This window comes from Ascaphus truei, chromosome 8, assembly GCF_040206685.1.
Source record: "Ascaphus truei isolate aAscTru1 chromosome 8, aAscTru1.hap1, whole genome shotgun sequence".
NCBI classification, from domain to species: domain Eukaryota; kingdom Metazoa; phylum Chordata; class Amphibia; order Anura; family Ascaphidae; genus Ascaphus; species Ascaphus truei.
In genome coordinates, this window is record NC_134490.1 from 26,255,092 (window position 1) to 26,274,111 (window position 19,020).

The 19,020-nt window shown below is 41.0% G+C and overlaps 1 protein-coding gene across 2 annotated transcripts; it reads left to right on the forward strand.

Annotated features, from left to right (window-relative positions):
• The first annotated feature begins 2 nt into the window (after positions 1-2).
• BLOC1S2 (biogenesis of lysosomal organelles complex 1 subunit 2) lies at positions 3-17,325 on the forward strand. 2 transcript variants are annotated; one of them, XM_075610896.1, is made up of 7 exons: positions 3-136; positions 1,604-1,737; positions 4,074-4,109; positions 5,622-5,738; positions 8,300-8,419; positions 10,596-10,700; positions 17,110-17,325. In XM_075610896.1, the coding sequence occupies exons 2-7, from the start codon at positions 1,653-1,655 to the stop codon at positions 17,139-17,141; spliced, it is 495 nt and encodes a 164-aa protein (XP_075467011.1). In that variant the 5' UTR covers positions 3-136; positions 1,604-1,652; the 3' UTR covers positions 17,142-17,325. The 2 variants fall into 2 exon arrangements, with proteins under 2 accessions (XP_075467011.1, XP_075467012.1); XM_075610897.1 differs by lacking the exon at positions 4,074-4,109.
• The last annotated feature ends 1,695 nt before the right edge of the window (positions 17,326-19,020 follow it).

Consider the following 19,020-nt stretch of genomic DNA (forward strand, 5'->3'; position numbering starts at 1 on the left):
GCACTAAGCATATCTTTGCAGTTAGGGATGCGTGACGTACAAATGTGCGACAGGTCACGAGCTGCTGGTGGGAGACACGTGGTGCGTGCGCCACCTTAGTAGGGGATATGTAAACACGGAAGTAACACGCTTCTTGGTGAGTGATATTTGCCGGTCTCTGTGATCTGGGTTTTAAAGGGGCTGCGAATTCTCTGTCATCCCGTGACCTAGTCTGTATATATGAAATACTATATACTGCTGTTGTGTGATTGGTAAAACAGCAGAAAACCTAGCTAAAGATTTCTTGTACATATGAACAGTTCAGGTCTTATTGCATAGAGCTCACAACCTACTGGTTATCATTGAATAAGATTTATGACACTAATTAGGGGAATCCCTTTCGGGCCAAATATATGAACCCTTTTTGCTTTTAGAGGGGCCTGCACAGAACTAGGGTGTGTAGTTCTTTCTGGCATCGAAAGGGTTAAGCATGGATGTGATTCCCAGATGTGAAGGCTCGTCCTGTGAGGGAGAGGTATCTTAACCCGTTCACTGCCCAAGGGGGCCAAACATGCCTCTCTGACAGTTAAAAGGTTAATTATAAGTGGCAGCCTTTTATTGGGAAGGAAGTATAGATGACATAATTTTGCTAACAGGGAGTGGACATCTCCCCTGAGAGAGACTTGGGATGTCTGGAAATTCTATGAATTTCATTTACTGGGAATCGGTCAGCATCATTACTTGTATAGACCTTAATGGAGTCTCACTCTTTGAGGTCACTGTTTTTCATTAGAAAATATTTTGTTAGCCCAGACAATTGATATTTGTAGCAGGGTAATTTTTTATTTTTTAATCCCTGTTTCAACAAATCCTTGTCTACTTTACACCACACACAAGGACATAAAAATACTACACAAGATAGCATTAACTGTAGTAATGAGTCAACAGTATTCCTCAGTCTACTTTTACACTGGAGAAATTCATGAAACATGGTAAACTTTATACACAGATGTGGTGATGGTAGTAATAATCTTTTTTTTTTTTAAATGTACTTCGCTCCATTGTAGGTCAGGAAAGTTTGTTCAAGTGACAGGGATGCTATGCCCCTTATCATAGTCATAAGTAATTTATTCTATATATGCTATGTAGATCTCAATCCCCAGAAGTACATTCCTTAAAAAAGTTTGAACACTCAGAGTTCTTCATTAGGATTAAAAAAGACCCTGCAAAACTCTGGCATTGCAACTTGATTAATAAAAGCAGGAGGGCAACATATTTGTCTGCCAATGCAAGTTGAACTGACTTTTTAAACCTCCCAAACATGCTCTGCTAATGAGGATGTCCGGATGATAGATTCATCGGCACTGCTCCAATTGATAGGAGGGGAAAGTTAAATAGCGTGTGTTGGGTGACACTTTAATTAAAGCAGGGCTGTCAAACTCACTTCTTATGACGTCCCTGATCAGATTTCATTGTACTTAATTCAGGCTATACGTACCATACATTTTCAAAATACGCTAGATTGTCCCCCACATTCTCCCCTCCTTCCCAGTTGTCCCACATATGCTCGCTCTCTCTATAATCTGTATGTAACGTTAGATTATTTTCTTTAACCTTCTCACAGATTATCATTGTCAAAGAAACTGAAAAGGAACCAGGTTTTTCTCATTACTATGGCTGAGCTGGGTGGACAAGAGAACCCTCCTTTGACTACAATGCCAATAGCACCCACTGTATCTCAGCCTGCTGCATCTCAAGGTCAGATTACTAATCACTGATATTATCTTCTTACTCTTTTCTATTAGATAATTATAATACTGCATTAAAGGTGCCATCCCATGTAGCCGACCAAAAACCAACCTCTTGTAAAGCATGCACCAATCTAATTTGATTCATTAAATGTAACTGTGCTAAAAGCAGATACACAACTGTTTTTGTTTACTTTGCAATACATTACAAATTGCATTTTCGGGGGCTTCTGAATAAGGAAGTGTTTGTGAATCAAGTGTTTTCTTTTATCCTTATCCCACCCTGTCTTTATAAGTGAACACTCAATGACATCAGACAAAAGGGAGCAGCCGGAGGATGTCCAACCCCTCCCAATGCTACGGACCCAGTCCTCCCTGCTGCACGCGCGCCTGGTGGCACGGCGGCTCTGTAGGGGAGAGCGCGGGGGGCGGGGTCATGACTGGGTATATCTGCCCTGCCATTAGCTGTGTGCTAAATTCTTGTCTTCCCTGCCAGCGTATGCGTCACAGCGCTTTGCGTGCCCACACACAGCCACTGGGGCCTGACCCATAGAGGGCTGTGCTTTGTCGCGTGCTACTGGGGACTCAGCCCAAGTCTCCACTCGGAGGGTTGCCCATTTAAAACAGGATACATTCAGTTAATGGTGCAGTCCAGCAGAAATTGATTCATTTACCTACAAAGAGATTTCTGCTAGCGACTGTCAGTGCAAATATAACGCTTAGAACTTGCGGTTCTAACATTCCTATTTATCAGGGAATCTCTCTTGAATTTCCCGATCACATTGTGTTTGAAATGCTTCATTCATTCCATTTGGGAATGAGTAAAAAAAAAAAAATGTCTGATTAAGACATGGATACTACAGGAGAGATTCACTAAATTCTGATAAGGGGTATCTGAGTTTGTTCCCACATTGACTGCCATTCAAGTCAATGGCAGTAAACTCGAGATAGAGCTCTGATATCCCTTATCCTAATAGTATGGGCAGAATAAAGAGGGGATGATTTCAGAGATATATGCAGGGGCACAAATATACAAAAATAAAGAGTTTGTACAATCCCCAGTTAATTTGCAAAAAAATGTCCTTTTCCCATTCATGGCAGTAGTGACCCAAAATGGGCTCATACTCTTTTGGCCGAGTGGACAGGAAACAAAAGAACATGCCTCAATGTACAGAAAATGATGCCTTGTACCTCCCAGTGTCCTTTTTGGTGCGTGTGTTTTTTGTTTTACCTGTCCTGCGAGGTTTGCCCTCCCAAAGCCTGGGTGTCGTGCCCTGTTGGATGCTTCTGTTTGGGGCATCTTTTCCTTCTGCCGCGCTGCGTGAGAACGCCGTGTGGTAGGCGCCTGGGGTTACGGTGTTGCACGCTATGCAATGGGTGTCTCAATGGGTCTCCTGGATTACAGCTGCATTTGTGAATACCTTTGTCATTAAGGATGAATTTAGAGTGCAAGCACAACAAAGATCTACTTCGCAAACAACTTTGGACCTGGAAGAAGATTCAGAGGGTCCCTCTGAACAAGAATATTTACTGCTAACTGGCCAGGAATATTTTGTTCTATCGCTCGGAACAGCTTGATCCCAGTAAGGTGCTTTTTAGGACAGATCAGATGGAAGATTTGATCAAGTCAATCACTTCTTAGTTAGGGATTCCAGAGTTAGTACAAGATGGGTTACTGCAATACAGTATTTCCGGTCTGAAGATTCGCAGAAGAAATGAGCACATTTTTGGTGCATAAGGTAATAAAATATATTATTGCTAAGGAATGGGATCCTCAAGCCTGATACATGGTTTTGCTAGAACCGATTTATTGTATCAGGTATCTCTACCACTGCCTCACAATGTTAGTTGGTAACATCACTCTGAAGACCTGTACACCCTGTATCTGCCAGTTCTACCACTCTTGGGCAGTTCCTAGTGGTATACATCATGTGGCAGCAGCTATATTGCACCCTCTCATCTAGTCAGACTGACGTTGGTCTGAGCAGTACCCCGATCTTAGTTTCACATTGCTGGCTAATCTATCTGCATTCACACCTATTTTACCCCAGCAGAGTGTAGTTTCTCCCTGTTTGATTTTTTGTTTGTATTTGTCCTTGTCTGTGTCCTTATGATTGGCCACTTTTTGTCCTCGCCAATCATCTATTTTTAATTTTACTTTGAATTTAATAAAATATTTTATACTAATTTTAATATTCACTACTCTCACTATTATTACATAGTACCTCTAGGGATTCCGTCCTATGCAATTCTATATATTATTATCCCTCTTTGCACCGTACTTAATCGCTGACGTAAGAGCTTTCTCTCTTCCCCTCCCCATACCCATATAATTTTCTATTTCAGGGAAATTAAACATAAAGGAGGGAATCCCTGATGAAGGTGGTCAGCCCCGAAAAGTTGTATTTTTGTGACTTATTTTTAGTAATTAAATGACTGTTTTGCATGAATTCCATTGCATCTCTTTTGTGGTGTGCACAGCTCCCCTATTTTCCATATTTCAGGGAAAGCCATGATATGCCGTCAGAAAATGTATCTGTATATTACAAGACCAGGAGAGTGGTCCTTCAAGGAAGACCTTCTCCAGCAAATAACATGGTGGGGGTCACCTCCGGGGAGATCTCTTAAATTGGGCGACTGCTCAGAGAAAGTACATGATTGTAATTGTGAGCAAGGAGAGCATAGTATACAGACGTGGTCAACCTAGCAATAGACGAGCTTGGCGTCTTTCAGTAGTTAAAAATCTGTCGCAAGACCCAGTCCTACATCCAGCAGAATTGGCATTAATGGCGTGGAAAGGGGCATCTTGAAACATAAATGTATAAAATATTCTGAATTTCCTGCATCTGGGTTTTATTAAAGGTCCATCACAGGGCTTTCACATACTGTAGCAGCTCTTGGAGCACTTACTAATGTAGCAAGTCGTCAGGTGTTTTGTCCAAGCAGTTAACAAGCTGAGACCGCATCTGAGAACCTTTTGTGTCATCATAGGATCTTAACCTAGCCTTAGAGAACGTTATAGATTAGCCATTAGAGAGCTATTGTTTTCCCCACACATCTTGTTTACAATTACTTTTCATGTACAACAGAGAACAAAGTATAGCACGTACAATGTATTGCAACTTTTTTTTTAATATATATTTTTATTATTATCTAAAGCTTCTTACATGAAAAGCCTTCCTTGTGGCAAGAACTTCTGCCAGGAGAGTGAACAAGATACAGACATTGGCCTATAATATGCAAAAAAGAGAAAACACAGTGCACGACTCTCATAGTGTAGTAAAGTAATTATATTGTGACAATATTAAAATGTAAATGATTGCACGTACAAGATAAATTAATCATAAAAGCAGGACATGTTTAGGGTACATGTTTCCACTCTGGAGATTGATGACTTGCTTCGTGAGGATCCCTCAGCATACACTCCTTCTGGTCCGGGCAGGAAACTTAACCCCAGTTGCAGCAAGAGTATCCAATCACGTTAGTGTAGCAAAAATTGAGACTATAATTGTCTTCATTAAACAAATGTTTTGGTTTCTTTTGGAAATGATGAAACATATCATTTTTATCAGGCCTCTGAGTGATTGCTTGTTAAGCAAGTTTTTACTCAACCAAACCACTTGGACCCTGTCGCCAATAAAGATAAGGGAGAGGAGAGGGGAGGTCTTTGTGCAATATAATACATATTTAAAAAAAAATAATTATAGTTTGATAGTTGTAATTATAAATGTCAACCGTCTAGATTTAACTCCTTAAAAGACATTACTGCCATTGGTTAACTTCTTGTATTTATTTTTTAAGTACTTTTTCCATTTTTATGACTTTGACAGACTGCACAAAGCATTAACAAGTAACCAATTGTCAGTTTTATTTATTTTTTATTCATAATTTTAGATGACTCTACAGTTGAAACAGCAGAAGAAGCAGTTGAACCACCTGAAGCAGACATCAACGAACTTTGCAAAGATATGTTCAATAAAATGTCCTGTTATCTCACAGGGGAACTGATATGTAAGTTACGCACAGACATAAAAAAAAATTTTTTCAGTGAAACGTGCAAAACGAAGTGAGTTTAAGCTTTTGCATCTGTGTGATATAGAGATAAGTAAACTACAAATCAAGCGCTCAACCTATTGTTAATGTGATATGTACAGTATCTTAATACTATACAATAAATTATAATAAAACAAAATGTGACAAAATAATATATCCAAACTATTCAAGGATACACAATTAGCACAAAAGCCCAACAACCACCAAGATAAGAGAGGAGATGAGGGAAGACAGGAGGCTGCCTAGGACTAAATATCAAGCCTTTCCATATAGCTATACACAAACTGATAATATAGAGAACAGAGTCCTTGGCGCACTATCAAGTGCGTGAACCTGATACAATGTTCCTGGTCCTGTGTCTGAAAGGTACAGTTCTTAGATTTTCACAGGTGATCCTCCTGGTTTTCTCACGATGGTAAGTATATCTTGGGTTCCCGTGTTCCTGTTTTTTTCTTTTTCCTCCTTCCTCCTCTTTTTTTCCCTCTGAATACTCTGTTCTTTTCTGCCTTGTAGAGCGAGGTGTGTCTTGCCTCCCTATGAGATTGTTTGTCTCGCTGTTCCTCTTTGTAGGGAAGTCGTGCTCCCTGTCGTGATATGGTGTTGGTAGGTAAAATAGCAATTTGATCATAAAATGATCCACGCCGACAAACAGAAGCTTCGTGGCTGGAACAGTACACCCCGTCCGCTCTCCCAGCTGATCGTTCTTCCCGTCCCCGGATGACGTCAGACGACGGGTGCCGCGCTTGGACAAACAACAGGTCGCGCTGCAATCAGCCTTCCTCTTGGTAAAGGATACAGGATACACTCAACGCGTTTCTCCTCTGCTGAGGTTTCATCAGGAGTGAAACCTCAGCAGAGGAGAAACGCGTTGAGTGTATCCTGTACCAAGAGGAAGGCTGATTGCAGCGCGACCTGTTGTTTGTCCAAGCGCGGCACCCGTCGTCTGACGTCATCCGGGGATTCCACCGGAACAGACACAGACGGGAAGAGCGATCAGCTGGGAGAGCGGACGGCGTGTACTGTTCCAGCCACGAAGCTTCTGTTTGCCGGCGTGGATCATTTTATGATCAAATTGCTATTTTACCTACCAACACCATATCACGACAGGGAGCACGACTTCCCTACAAGGAGGAACAGCGAGACAAACATAGGGAGGCAAGACACACCTCGCTCTACAAGGCAGAAAAGAACAGAGGATTCAGAGGAAAAAGAGGAGGAAGGAGGAAAAAGAAAAAAACAGGAACACGGGAACCCAAGATATACTTACCATCGTGAGAAAACCAGGAGGACCACCTGTGAAAATCTAAGAACTGTACCTTTCAGACACAGGACCAGGAACATTGTATCAGGTTCACGCACTTGATAGTGCGCCAAGGACTCTGTTCTCTATATTATAATTTTGCATCTGTGTGTTTGATCCCCCTCTCCACTATCATCTATAATGAAACATACAGAAGGTGGCTAAATGGGGATAGAATTATTTTGTACAAATGTAGCCCTAGATATTAACAGGAGACAGGTACGGGCAATATAATAAGTTCCCCAGCCTCTTGCATGTTCTACGGCATAAAGTATCCAGAACAGAAAAGACGCTACAGTCAGGCCTGTATTTAGGCATAGGCCTACCTTGCCTGCTCCTGGCGTGGCAAGTTTCAGGGTGGGGAGAAGGGGCCGGTGCTGTGGTTACAGAGGCCCCGCTCTCTTCCCAACCACAATGAAACTGATTGCCGGGGGAGAGCGTGGGGCCTCTGTAAAGGGCTCTTACCTTCTCCTGCAGCGTTGCCCTCCTCCTTTTGCAGCGTCAAATGACGTTGCAAGACGTCCTGGTTGTCATGGAAACGCGTCAGGACGCTGCAAGAGGAGGCGGCAAAAAGGCAAGTGCCTATGGGCAGGAAAAACCTAAAACCGGCCCCCGGCTACAGAAGATGTCGTCAAATCTCTATCTGATCACTTGTTCATAACAAACATTAAAAGTCTGAGTAGAGCTGTTTATTCCAGTAAAATAAATATAAACGGTAGATATGCATTCACAAAAAGACCCCCCAGTTCAATGTTACTGTGACTGGCAGGGATTCGCTCAATAATAAAGTCACTAATGATGTTCCAACCTCTTGTTGATGCTCCGGGAACACTAGAGAGACCTATGTTAATAGAGCACTTCGTTTGGGATCACTGTTCACACCCGAATAATTCATTTGAGAAGTTGGTGGCACTGCCTATTTTTGACTGTCTACAACCGGGGTGGCCAACTCCAGTCCTCAAATATCAATGTGTTTTGGGGGTTTATTAGTTATTACAGTAGTTCTCAACTCCAGTCCTCAAGACCCCTGAACAGCTTTCGGGATATCCCTGTGTCAGCACTGGTGGCTCAGTCGACTAGCCATCTGATTGAGCCACCTGTGCTGAGCAGGGATATCCCAAAAGCCTGACCTGTTGGTAGCTCTTGATGACTGGAGTTGGCTACCCCTGTTTTACAAGAAGCCCTTACAGACCTGTCCTATACCCTTTTTGTATTTCAGCCACCAGTGAAGACTACAAACTCCTGGAAAATATGAATAAGCTTACGTGTTTAAAGTACATGGAAATGAAGGACATTTCTGTAAATATAAGTCGAAATCTAAAGGACTTAAACAAAAAATGTAAGTTAAGAACTGGAAGTATGTATGTATATCTTTTATATAGCACCAAAAGTGTACTCAGCGCTTCACAAGAATACAGTACAGGGAATTATAGTAATACAATAAGCGCAGCAAAATCAGACAATAGGAAAGAAAATCCCTGCCCCGAAAAGCTTATAATCGAAGTGGTATGTAATAGGGAGGGCATAGTGAGATGCAGATGGGGTGACTTCCCAGGTATTGGAGGTTAGGAAGAGTACAAATTATCAGAGCATTTAGTTCTCATAGTTGTTGAAGTGCGAAGTCCAGATCATCTTGTATTGTTCCCCTGCAATTCTAACTCCACAGACACTTTATATGTGATACTTGGCACTGCCAAGATGGACTCCCTTAAATTCTCTAAACACATTCACTTGACTAACAATTAAGGGAGGGGTTTGCCTAATCAACTCAGAGAGACATACCAAGTAGTTGTTAATTAGATATAATGTGCAATTGAAGTGGAATTGATAGTAGAATTCAACTCAGAGAAACATACCTGTTTATAGAATATTATTAAGAAAATGTACACTAGAAGTCATGCTGTAAGCATCAGTAAATTGGTTCACACTCTGCGAACAGGAATTCATGTAACGTATTAATATTCTATGGAATTCCAAAGAGATTATTTGTTATTCTGAATTGGTATATTCCAAAATTATATTGAGGGGGAAAAGGTTAGAATTTCCTTTCTTGGCATTCTCACAAGCGATGCAGAATGTTTAATACGTTGTGTTGCAGAATTCAGAGACAAGCATGCACCGTATATAGAACATTTAAATGTGTGTCTATACAAGGCAAGACACCAGAATATATAAAATGTACCTTCTCAGAGAAGCGTTATTAATAGTCTTAACATGACCCTGTAACCTCAGGCCCTTTTTTAATATGCTATGAAGCAGTTTTCCTGGCACTAGTGAAGATTTTAGTCCGAGTTATTTGAATGGAGATTATATCCTCTTCTCTAGCACTGGGTACTGGCACACTGAATAGGGGACCTCCGAAGTTTTTAAAGTAAACAATTCGCACAGTGGACGGCTTCAAGTTGGCCATGTTTTCAAGTCCGTATCAATCCTTGATTGAAATGTTATTCTCTTGGGGTCGGGCAGGGAAGTGGTCTCTCTCTCTCTCGACAGTTAAGAATCAATAATAAAAACTAAATAAAAAAGAAGAGAAAAATACAAATTGAGAGGGCTTCTTTAATTTGGGCTCTATTTACTAAAGCTGGGGTGGCTAAATCCAGTCCTCAAGGGCCACCAACAGGTCAGGTTTTCAATCGGAGCCATCTGTGCTGAAGCTGGGATATCCTGACAACCTGACCTGGTGGTGGCCCTTGAGGACTAGAGTTGGCCACTACAGTCTCCCGGCTGCAAACCTGGGGGCAAATCCAGTGCAAAAGAATTGCACCAGAAAGATCAAAGGAAAAACTCCAATTGTTTTCGATAGAACTCCCTTTTTTAATTCAATAAACAAGTATGGTGCATTTTTTTGCACTGGTTTTACTTCCAGGAGACTTACAAATAAAACCACTTTTTTTTTTGTTTGTTTTTTTAAATCTCTCTATGCCTTGACTACCAGCAGCTGGATTGCAAGCTCTGTCCGCTATGGTTCTGTATGTTCCCAAGCCAGGTTTTATAAAGATAATGGCCCATATTTACCAAACCATCCTCTGCTAGAAGCCTCATTCTGGTACTGGAAGACCCCATACAAACCTATTGACTTGAATGGGATGTAAGGAACTAACCAGCCGCCTGGTAGAAGAATACATTTTTGTAAATCTGAGTCAATGCATTCAAAATGTTATTGAAACTAACGTGTGTGCAATTGAAGTGAAAGTTAAAAACAAATCATTTTTTTTTCCATATTCCCTAACTGTCTCATTTCGTTTCTTGCAAATACTAGCAAACATAATTGTTTTATCTTGGTAACCTAGGGGCTCCCTTGAGCTTTGGTACTGCAGTTTCAGCTGTGAGGGGCCCCCCTGGTTCATATAAATACTTGATTTGGGGGGGGGGGGGGGGGGAATTGTGGATTTGAATTACATAAATCAAATCTTAAAGAACATTGTACATCTAGTTAATCCGGTTAACATTGAGATTTGTTTATTTATTTGGGGAATACACAAATGTGTGGGGTTTTTTTTTGTTGTATTTTACAGATGCAAGTCTCCAGCCGTATTTGGAACAAATAAATCAGATTGAGGAACAGGTAGCTTCTTTGGAAAATGCAGCATACAAACTGGATGCATATTCAAAAAGGCTAGGTATGCACAATACATTGAAATTCAAATGAAATTATGTAAATGTGTGACTCTAGTCCTGCACACTTTGGTTCGTTTCAATCCGTGGTTCAAATATCTTATCGCAGTGGAGCTGTGTGTGTGAAGACATTATATGTTTGAAGAAAAAAGCATGCATGATTTATTCAAATGTTTCTGCTATAAAATCAGATTTATTGTAGATTGTGATACCTTTTTAGGGGCCCAATATTGGGGTTCTTCATAGATTTAAATTATAGGGTACAGAGCATTTAAAACCTCGGACTGCTTCAATTGTACCTATGAGGTTCTTCAAGAAACCTATTTGGTTTTAAAGGTTGATTACACTATAATTTCATCTATAAAGAACTCTGATGTTGGTCTGTTAAAAGGTATCCCAACATTATATCCAATCGACATCTTTTCCAGGACCAATACGGCTAATAGAACTTTGAACTGCGAGAAAGTCGTCCTAAAACAAAATCTTGTCTTAAAAACTAATGACACAACTAAGTTTTGTAGATAAAAATAGTGTTGTTGTTCTAGTAAAACAAAACAGAACCGTTCTACTCTGACACAAGTATTTGTATTTTTCTACAGCAGTAATCCCTCACAAAGTCAAGTACAGTGTTATTATTTTTCACTTTTATATGCAGCAGGAGGCCTCTCGGTGCTGATCTGTACCAGTCAAGGCTCCATGAATCTCCCGGTTGCTAAACTAATTATTTTTGTTGTTGTTCCTTTTTGACCGGGATTCTGTAGCTTGGAGTGCTACAGTTCAGTGCTGGGGAACCCCTTGTTTCAAATTAGGTTAATATATATATGTAAGCATAGCGGTACTGAGGCACATTCAAAACCACAATCATTTTGAATAGGAAATTAATTGAAACTAGCAAAGATAAAATCAAGCATTCACAGGACTTGCCCAAAAAAAACAAAACACTTGTTTTTTGGGACGTGTCCGGGAGATATTCAGTATTTTAATCCATCTGGCAGACAAAGGGTTAATTTGAATTACCAGTCACATTTTAACAATGCATGTATCATTTCATGGCAGGTCAAGCCAGTACTTGGCCTGTTTTTCAAGATGAGGTTATCTAGGGTCAAGTAAATGACCCTTACTTATGAGAATACAAACATTTGAAGTATTTTAATATGTATTTTCTGTCACATTGGGTGTAGCATTGGGTATTTTTGTCTTTTGTTGTACATGTAGGGTCAACGCCTGTTTTTGAAATGTGGCGTCACAATTTCTGACAATAGACGACAAGGAATAACCCTTTTAGTATAACTTCGAAGTAATTAGTCTGGTGCTCTGGACATGCCAAAGGATGTACTGTAACCAGGATTATAGTCCACAGGATTGTATATATCTACTAAATCTACAATATCATGGGTCTGACAACGATGTGCGAGTATATCTTTGTAACATTTGTGATTATACTAATTGAATCATGCTAAAGGATCACCAGTTGTGAGAATGGAAAGGTCAGATATTCATTTGTCTATTAAGTTTAGCATTAAACATATCACGATTTGTGCGCTTTCTAACAATGTTTTAAAGACTGCCCATTTATCTTCCACATTTTTCCCTGCAAAAACATCACAGTTTATTCCTTGTAGATTAGTCCTCAGTTTATTAAAATCTGCCTTTCTAAAGATTAAGGTCTTTGTTGAACCCAAGTAATATGGTTTTTGATCATTTATTTCAAACGAGACCATGTTATGATCAATGTTACCCAAATGTTCCCTGACTTGAATATTTGTTGTTACTTCTACATTGTTTGATATTACCAAATCCAATATTGCCCCTCTCCTGGTTGGTTCCTCGATAATTTGGGTCATACTTGAAAACGAGAGGTAACTCTCAATGTATTACTTCCTGGTAAAATATTTTATAAATAAATATAAATAATGTAATTTTCTTTAAGCATCCCCCAAATCCTGTTTTCTTTTCTTGTAATGCTAATCTCATTGCACCAGTCTATGTCTGGATAATTAAAATCACCCATTATGCAAACATGACCTAGTTTTGATGCCTTCTCCATTTGCAAAAGTATTTTGAATTCCTCAGTCTCACAGATATTTGGTGGTTTATAGCATATCCCTACAAACATATTCTTTGTACTTTTACCTCCACTGCTAACTTCTATCCAAAGGTCTCTTACATTGTCACTATTCAATTCATAAACATCTCCCCTTATAATAGGCTTTAGATCATCATCATTTCTCCCCCAGCACCCCTCATCATCATTCTCATATATCTCCCCCAGCACCCTTCATCATCATATACCCACCCCCTCTGCATCTCACATCACCCCCTCCCTGCATCTCAGATCACGCCCTCTGCATCTCACATCACCCCCCCCCCCCTTCATCTCACATCTCCTCCCCCCCTGTATCTCACATCTCCCTCCCCCCATATGCTTACCTCAAGTGGCGGGCAGGAGGCGGCGGCGGGCACATGCAGCGGCGGAAGGCAGGATGCGGTGGCAGCTAACTACAGAGCACACAGGACTGCATGTACGCGCTCGCTCTAGCTAGCAGCAGGCACCGGAAGTGCCGCACTGCTAGAGCGCGCTCCTGCAGTCCTGTGAGCGGGCTCTGGGGGGGGAGAGCCGGGAGGAGGGGGAGAGCCAGAAAGCCGTCTCGGGCCGCACAGTGAGTGCGGGCGGCTAGGCGGAACCCCTGGGACTGCTCCACAGAACCCCAGGGTTCACGGAACCCTGGTTGAGAAACACTGGTCTATGATATTGTACTGCTCCCTTGTAGCTATTAATTGAAGCTCCCCCATTTTATCCGTCAGGCTTCCTGCATTAGCAAGCATGCATTTAAGTTTTTTTTCAGTCTGTACTATTATCTTATCTGCTCCTTCCATTCTGCGCCAATTGGGTTTAGTCTGTAGAAGTTTTCTAGTACTATCTGTATTTAATATGGGTGTCTCCCTGCTTGTCAAACTCCCACTTGCCACCATTCTACCTCCATAACCCCTTTCCACTTCCTCATCTCCATGTATTCCATTTAGTTTATCTGTTTCTTATCGTCGTCCCCCACCCTCCTAGTATTGCATTATATATATATACAGTGGTCGATAAATCACCAAATAATCTACTCGCCACCTAGTACCAAACGTGTGCTGCTTGGGCCAATAGGAGCTCGCCACAATGTTAAATCCACTCGCCCGGGGCTTGCAAATGTATAGGTTTGTCGAACACTGTATATATATATATATATATTGCCATTAAGACCAACCTCACACTGATGATACCCTTCAAGGTTGAAACATGTCTGTGAGTGGGTTTAATGGCTTTGCATCTCATCCCAGCCTCTGTCTAAAAGCTGTGTTTAAAACAGCATGCATTGGCTTGAGGATTGGCTTGTGTAATACGAGCTTGAGACAAAAGGTGGCACTGAGTGCTCATTTGCATGTCATTTCCCAGAATCCCTTGCTGCAGTGGAAGCGCTGTATGCTGGGTGACAATGGGGAAAGACAGGGTTGCAGACCTGTCTAAGACATGCAAATGAACATACAGTAATATTTACAGTTGCTTTATGCTTTACTGTGGAGGGTTTTTGTCACTTTTTTTACCCACCATAACCTTAATAGTGTATATATATATATATATATACATACATACATACATACATACATACATACATACATACATACATACATACATACACACTATATATATATATATACTGCCAAAAACGTTGCAGATAAGAGTTACAATAACTGAAAAACATAATTATCCTACCCTCTCCGTATATATGTATATTTTTATACAGCTCCAACAATTTACCCAGCGCTTTATAAAATAAACAATGGAATTCAGAGGAGTTATAATGCGACAGGATAGATGGTAGTACAACATAACTATACCTGGATGTGCAACAAATGACATGGAACCCCTGCCACGGAGAGCTTACAGTCTAAGGCTGCGCTTATAGTCCCGGTGACGCGAGGTCTCGTCAAAACAAGTGTATTGAATCCGTCGCGTGCGCCTATAGTAGGGACGGAGCGACGGCTTGGTCGCGATCGCTGGAAGTCAATGAAAATTGATTTTTCAGTGACCACAGCGTCACGCAAGCGGCCACGTGAGCGGTTCAGCCAATGAGGGCGAACCACTCACGGCCACGCCCCCCGGTCGCTGTCTCTTGTCTCCTAAACTATAAGCAAAAATCGCTGCTACAACAGCGACGGATGACGTCACGCCATCACGTCGCCGTTGCAAGGACTATAAGCGCGGCCTAAGATGTGTGTTGGAAAACTTGGAGGATGTAAGTGTAGCACAGGAGTGGCCAACTCCTGTCCTCAAGGGCCACCAACAGGTCAGGTTTTAAGGCTATCCCTGCTTCAGCACAGGTGGCCACTGATTGAGCCACCCGTGCTAAAAAATGGATAGCCTTAAAACCTGGCCTGTTGCTGGCCTTTGAGGACTGGAATTGGCCACTCCTGGTGTAGAGGATGGCAGTGCCTAACTACAGTGGTTGTCAAGTGCGTCAGTGGGTGTGGGGAGCAGTGGTCATGAGTCCAAGCTACTGAAATGCTTCATTCAGAAGGTGTGTTTTTAGATATGTCGGGTGCGAGAGGAAGGTGCTTGGCATATACAGTATACTGACAGAGGGGGTTCCACGGGTAGAGGCAAATGCACAAACGTACCCTCTCAGCCATACTCTATGAACTTATCAACTTGCATGTATTACCTACTGCTTTTTTAAAGTAGCAGTCCAAGCTATGGATAAAAAAAAAAATCCTTTTAATATGTTCATCAATACAATCCACACAATGATGAGTAATTAGCTAAGTTGCTGTTCGACCCATTCTCCTATGAGTGATCATTGAAGATTCAGCTTGGGGGTTCACTAAATGGCTGTCAGTGCAGCAGAACACGACCAAAGATGCAAAGTTCTGTGGGGAAGATCATGTGACCAGGCAGTCACTAGATACAATTGGTGCACTGCTAGAGGGCAGGGCTCAAAAAGGGGTGTGTCGGAGCCTGTTTCAGAAGAGGAAAGGGATGTGACTTAGTAAAAGGTTGCTATAGAAACAAAACATGTTTGTTACATTATAATTCATTAAAAATGTTGTTCAGAGTTGTTTTTAAAAAAAAAATGCTATAAGTATTTTCTCATAGTACAGAACTGATTTATTAAAAAAAAACATCTAGGATATTTCTTGGTCTGCAGCTTTAAGGCCTCGGCCAGGGTGGCGCTGAGTGGACGGGCGCGCTCACCGCGATGAAACGCATTGCGGCAATGTGTGTGGCCAGCGTGAGCAAGCGCCTGCGCCCGCTTGGCGCTTAGAGCAGGCAAATTTGAATTTGCCGCTCGCAGGCGCATCACGTGAGCGGTTCGCACCAATGAGGGCGAACCAGCTCCGTGACGTTGTTGCCGCGCCCCCAGACGAGCGCACACCCAGCCACAAATCGCGCGCACGTGCGCCAGCGTGCCCGGTCCCTGCCTGGCCACAGCCTAAAGGGTTTATTCATTAAACTGTGGTCATGTCAATTGAGCCACTATAGCCTGGAAACAACTGTTGAAGTAATTGGGAGTTTCCATGAGAGAGTGTGCAGAACTATATATGTTGTCTCTTGCATTCATTTGGAGTGCGGGGAACACCCGGTGCGTTCTATATACGTTTCAGATTTGAAAAACTTCAATTATATGCTTTTTAGATTTGACGATCTTCAAATCCCTTCTTCCAGGGTTCACTTTTATATAAATAGAATATAGCATCTGCATTTCACATCTACAAGACGCGGCAAAGGGTCCACAGCCAAATAAGAATATTAACCAAAGTAAAACAGTGGGAAAAAACGTAATGGGTAATACAAGATCACAACAAAGTAATAGGCTCAAAATGTACCTAATTCTTCTGTTATACACTGGGATCCTCTAGTCCGGACTATTTTTTTTTTTAAAGATCTCCGGGGGGGGCGGGGGGAAGGGGAGGGGCAGGTAAGTTTCCCTTTTTGATATTATTTGAACCCAGCGTTATTGCGTCACACGGTTAACTTAAATACGTGCCATATAATGGTAGATAAATTTGAAAAAAATGCTTTATATCGGCCAGCGTTGTGCATGAGAAACTGACAACGTTTCAGGCTAGTGTGCACTGCTTCTGTCTAAGGTGCATTGCGTTGGCTAACGGTTGTGTTTGGAAAATGCTTACACAGAAAGATATCTCTGCATCAAAGATTATTACACTTTGGTGAGACTTGTTTGCTATTTATTTTCATGCCGAGAGACTGTGGGGGGGGACATCAGAGGAGGGGGAGGGGGGAATCTCACCCTGTGCCGGTTCTCTATATTTAATTTTCTCCCTATTTTTTCATTTCCACCATAAGTTCTGTTCCATGTATTGGCGGGATGTTGCTACTCTGATTCTCTTTTTTTGTTTTTTCTCTTGCAGAAGCAAAGTTCAAAAAACTAGAGAAGCGATGAAGAGCATCTTTCAAAAGAACAAATTCAGCAGTGCAAAGACTCCCTAACGCCAATTGAGAATAAAGGAATATAGTATTTGTTTCAGTAAACACAATTTAATAGGTTTTCTGAACTGCGCAAGACTTTTTGTTAAAGATTCATAAAATGTAAACATATTAATAAAATAAACTGTTGTAAGACTGAACTGTGTTGATCACATTTGACCAGGAACAAATTGAGATATATATACTGTAGGTCAATGAACTTATTTGTAACTACAAAGAAAGTATGATGGATAAACCTACTAAATACTTCTGAATGCTGTGACTGTTGTTAGCTGACCAGTTCTTTATGCATGTTAATGGCATTTGATAACGGGGAGTTATATTAGTTGATTCCGTTAAACACGCCTGATTTGTATTCAAGAATGAGACACCCATTACTCCTCAAGCTGTATTTATATTTCAAAATATGAGAACCACTCATCAGTTCTACTCAAAATACCCAAAATAAGGAAACTATAGGTTCGTGGCTGCAGCACGTTAGAGCTTTAAAGCAGCAATCCATGTTGCTTGGTTCTGCTGATGATATTGAGCTTTCTTTCTGTTGTCCACCGCAGCGAGGCTGACGCTGGCGGCAATATAATTGTCCTTCACAAGTATTGAGATTTGCAAGCTTAATTTTGGAGGAATCAGGGGTTTCCCAGAGCTGGAAATACAGTGGTTCAGCCCAGAGGGAACTGTATCAGGAAATGTAAAAAAAAAATATGGATATTGCTGCTTTTAAGGCAATCCTCAATCAGCTGGCTAAAGGTTTTAAGTATCCAAGATGTTTGTGGGGAGCGCAGATATATATGTGGAAAGAAAAACACAAGCAAAATAGTGCAAATATGCCTTTCAAAAAACTGGATATTCAGTGAGTTCTTAGAAGAATCCAGAGAAATTTGTACTTACAAATTTCCCAAAGTACACATGTACATAAAGGTATCTTTTAAAAAAGATGTACATGTGTACTTTGGGAAATTTGTAAGTAAAAGTAAGGGGTGAAATATTTAAGGCAATGCTTGTACAGCATTCTGGGGGACAATTTACAAAACACACCCCCAACACCACAATTTGTCCACAAAGAAACGGGGGCCAATAAATGGAACCTTGATAGAAAATAAATATCTTAACTTATATTTTAGTTTGAAAAGCATTTCCTTTTAAGTAACCTTTATGACAAGAAACTATTACTGATGAAAACTTTTGTCTCTTGGTAGCGTCTCCTGCTTTATTTTATATTTTCCGGGTTTTCTTTGCCGATTTTTACATGTATGATGCTTTTTGTGTGCAAAATTAGGTACGGTGTTCACATGGTGATGCAAAATATTTGCAGATAATTTTTTGTTTCACATGTGTCATATAAATACTTTTCCTGCGTAAGTAATGCGCAAGAGGTATAGGCAAGTTATTTTTATTCATATAACACCAGCAAATGTACACAACGCTTCACAGAGACAGTGTACAAGATATACATTGTAGCAGTACATAAAAGTAAACCTTTTATGGAATTAAATCCCTGTTCTGGAGCGCATATAATCTAATTGGCCCATAAAGCAATCCCTTTCAAAGACCAATTTAGGCCACATTTACTGGTTGGCCATTTAAAAGGCTCTAAAATTATGGTAAATTGGCAGTACAGTATATATCACCTGAACTGGGGAAAGGCATTACACATTGACTGGTGATGAGTTGTGGCTTATTTCAAATAATGTACAAAAAGAATGAGCCCACTGGATTGCTGACTTTCTATTTTCTCCCCTGTAACTGCTGCTGGGGTGTTTGCCTTGTAAAATGGTTCTCTATTGTTCACCAAGACTTTGGATCAAAGAAGTTGAAGTACTGCTAAAAACTCAGTG

Excerpts from the sequence above, each read along its gene's own strand:
- BLOC1S2 (XM_075610896.1), top strand. The coding sequence starts at position 1,653 with ATGGCTGAGCTGGGTGGACAAGAGAACCCTCCTTTGACTACAATGCCA. Across the intron at positions 5,739-8,299 it reads TCTCACAGGGGAACTGATAT|CCACCAGTGAAGACTACAAA; the intron begins GTAAGTTACGCA and ends TTTGTATTTCAG. Across the intron at positions 8,420-10,595 it reads AAAGGACTTAAACAAAAAAT|ATGCAAGTCTCCAGCCGTAT; the intron begins GTAAGTTAAGAA and ends TGTATTTTACAG.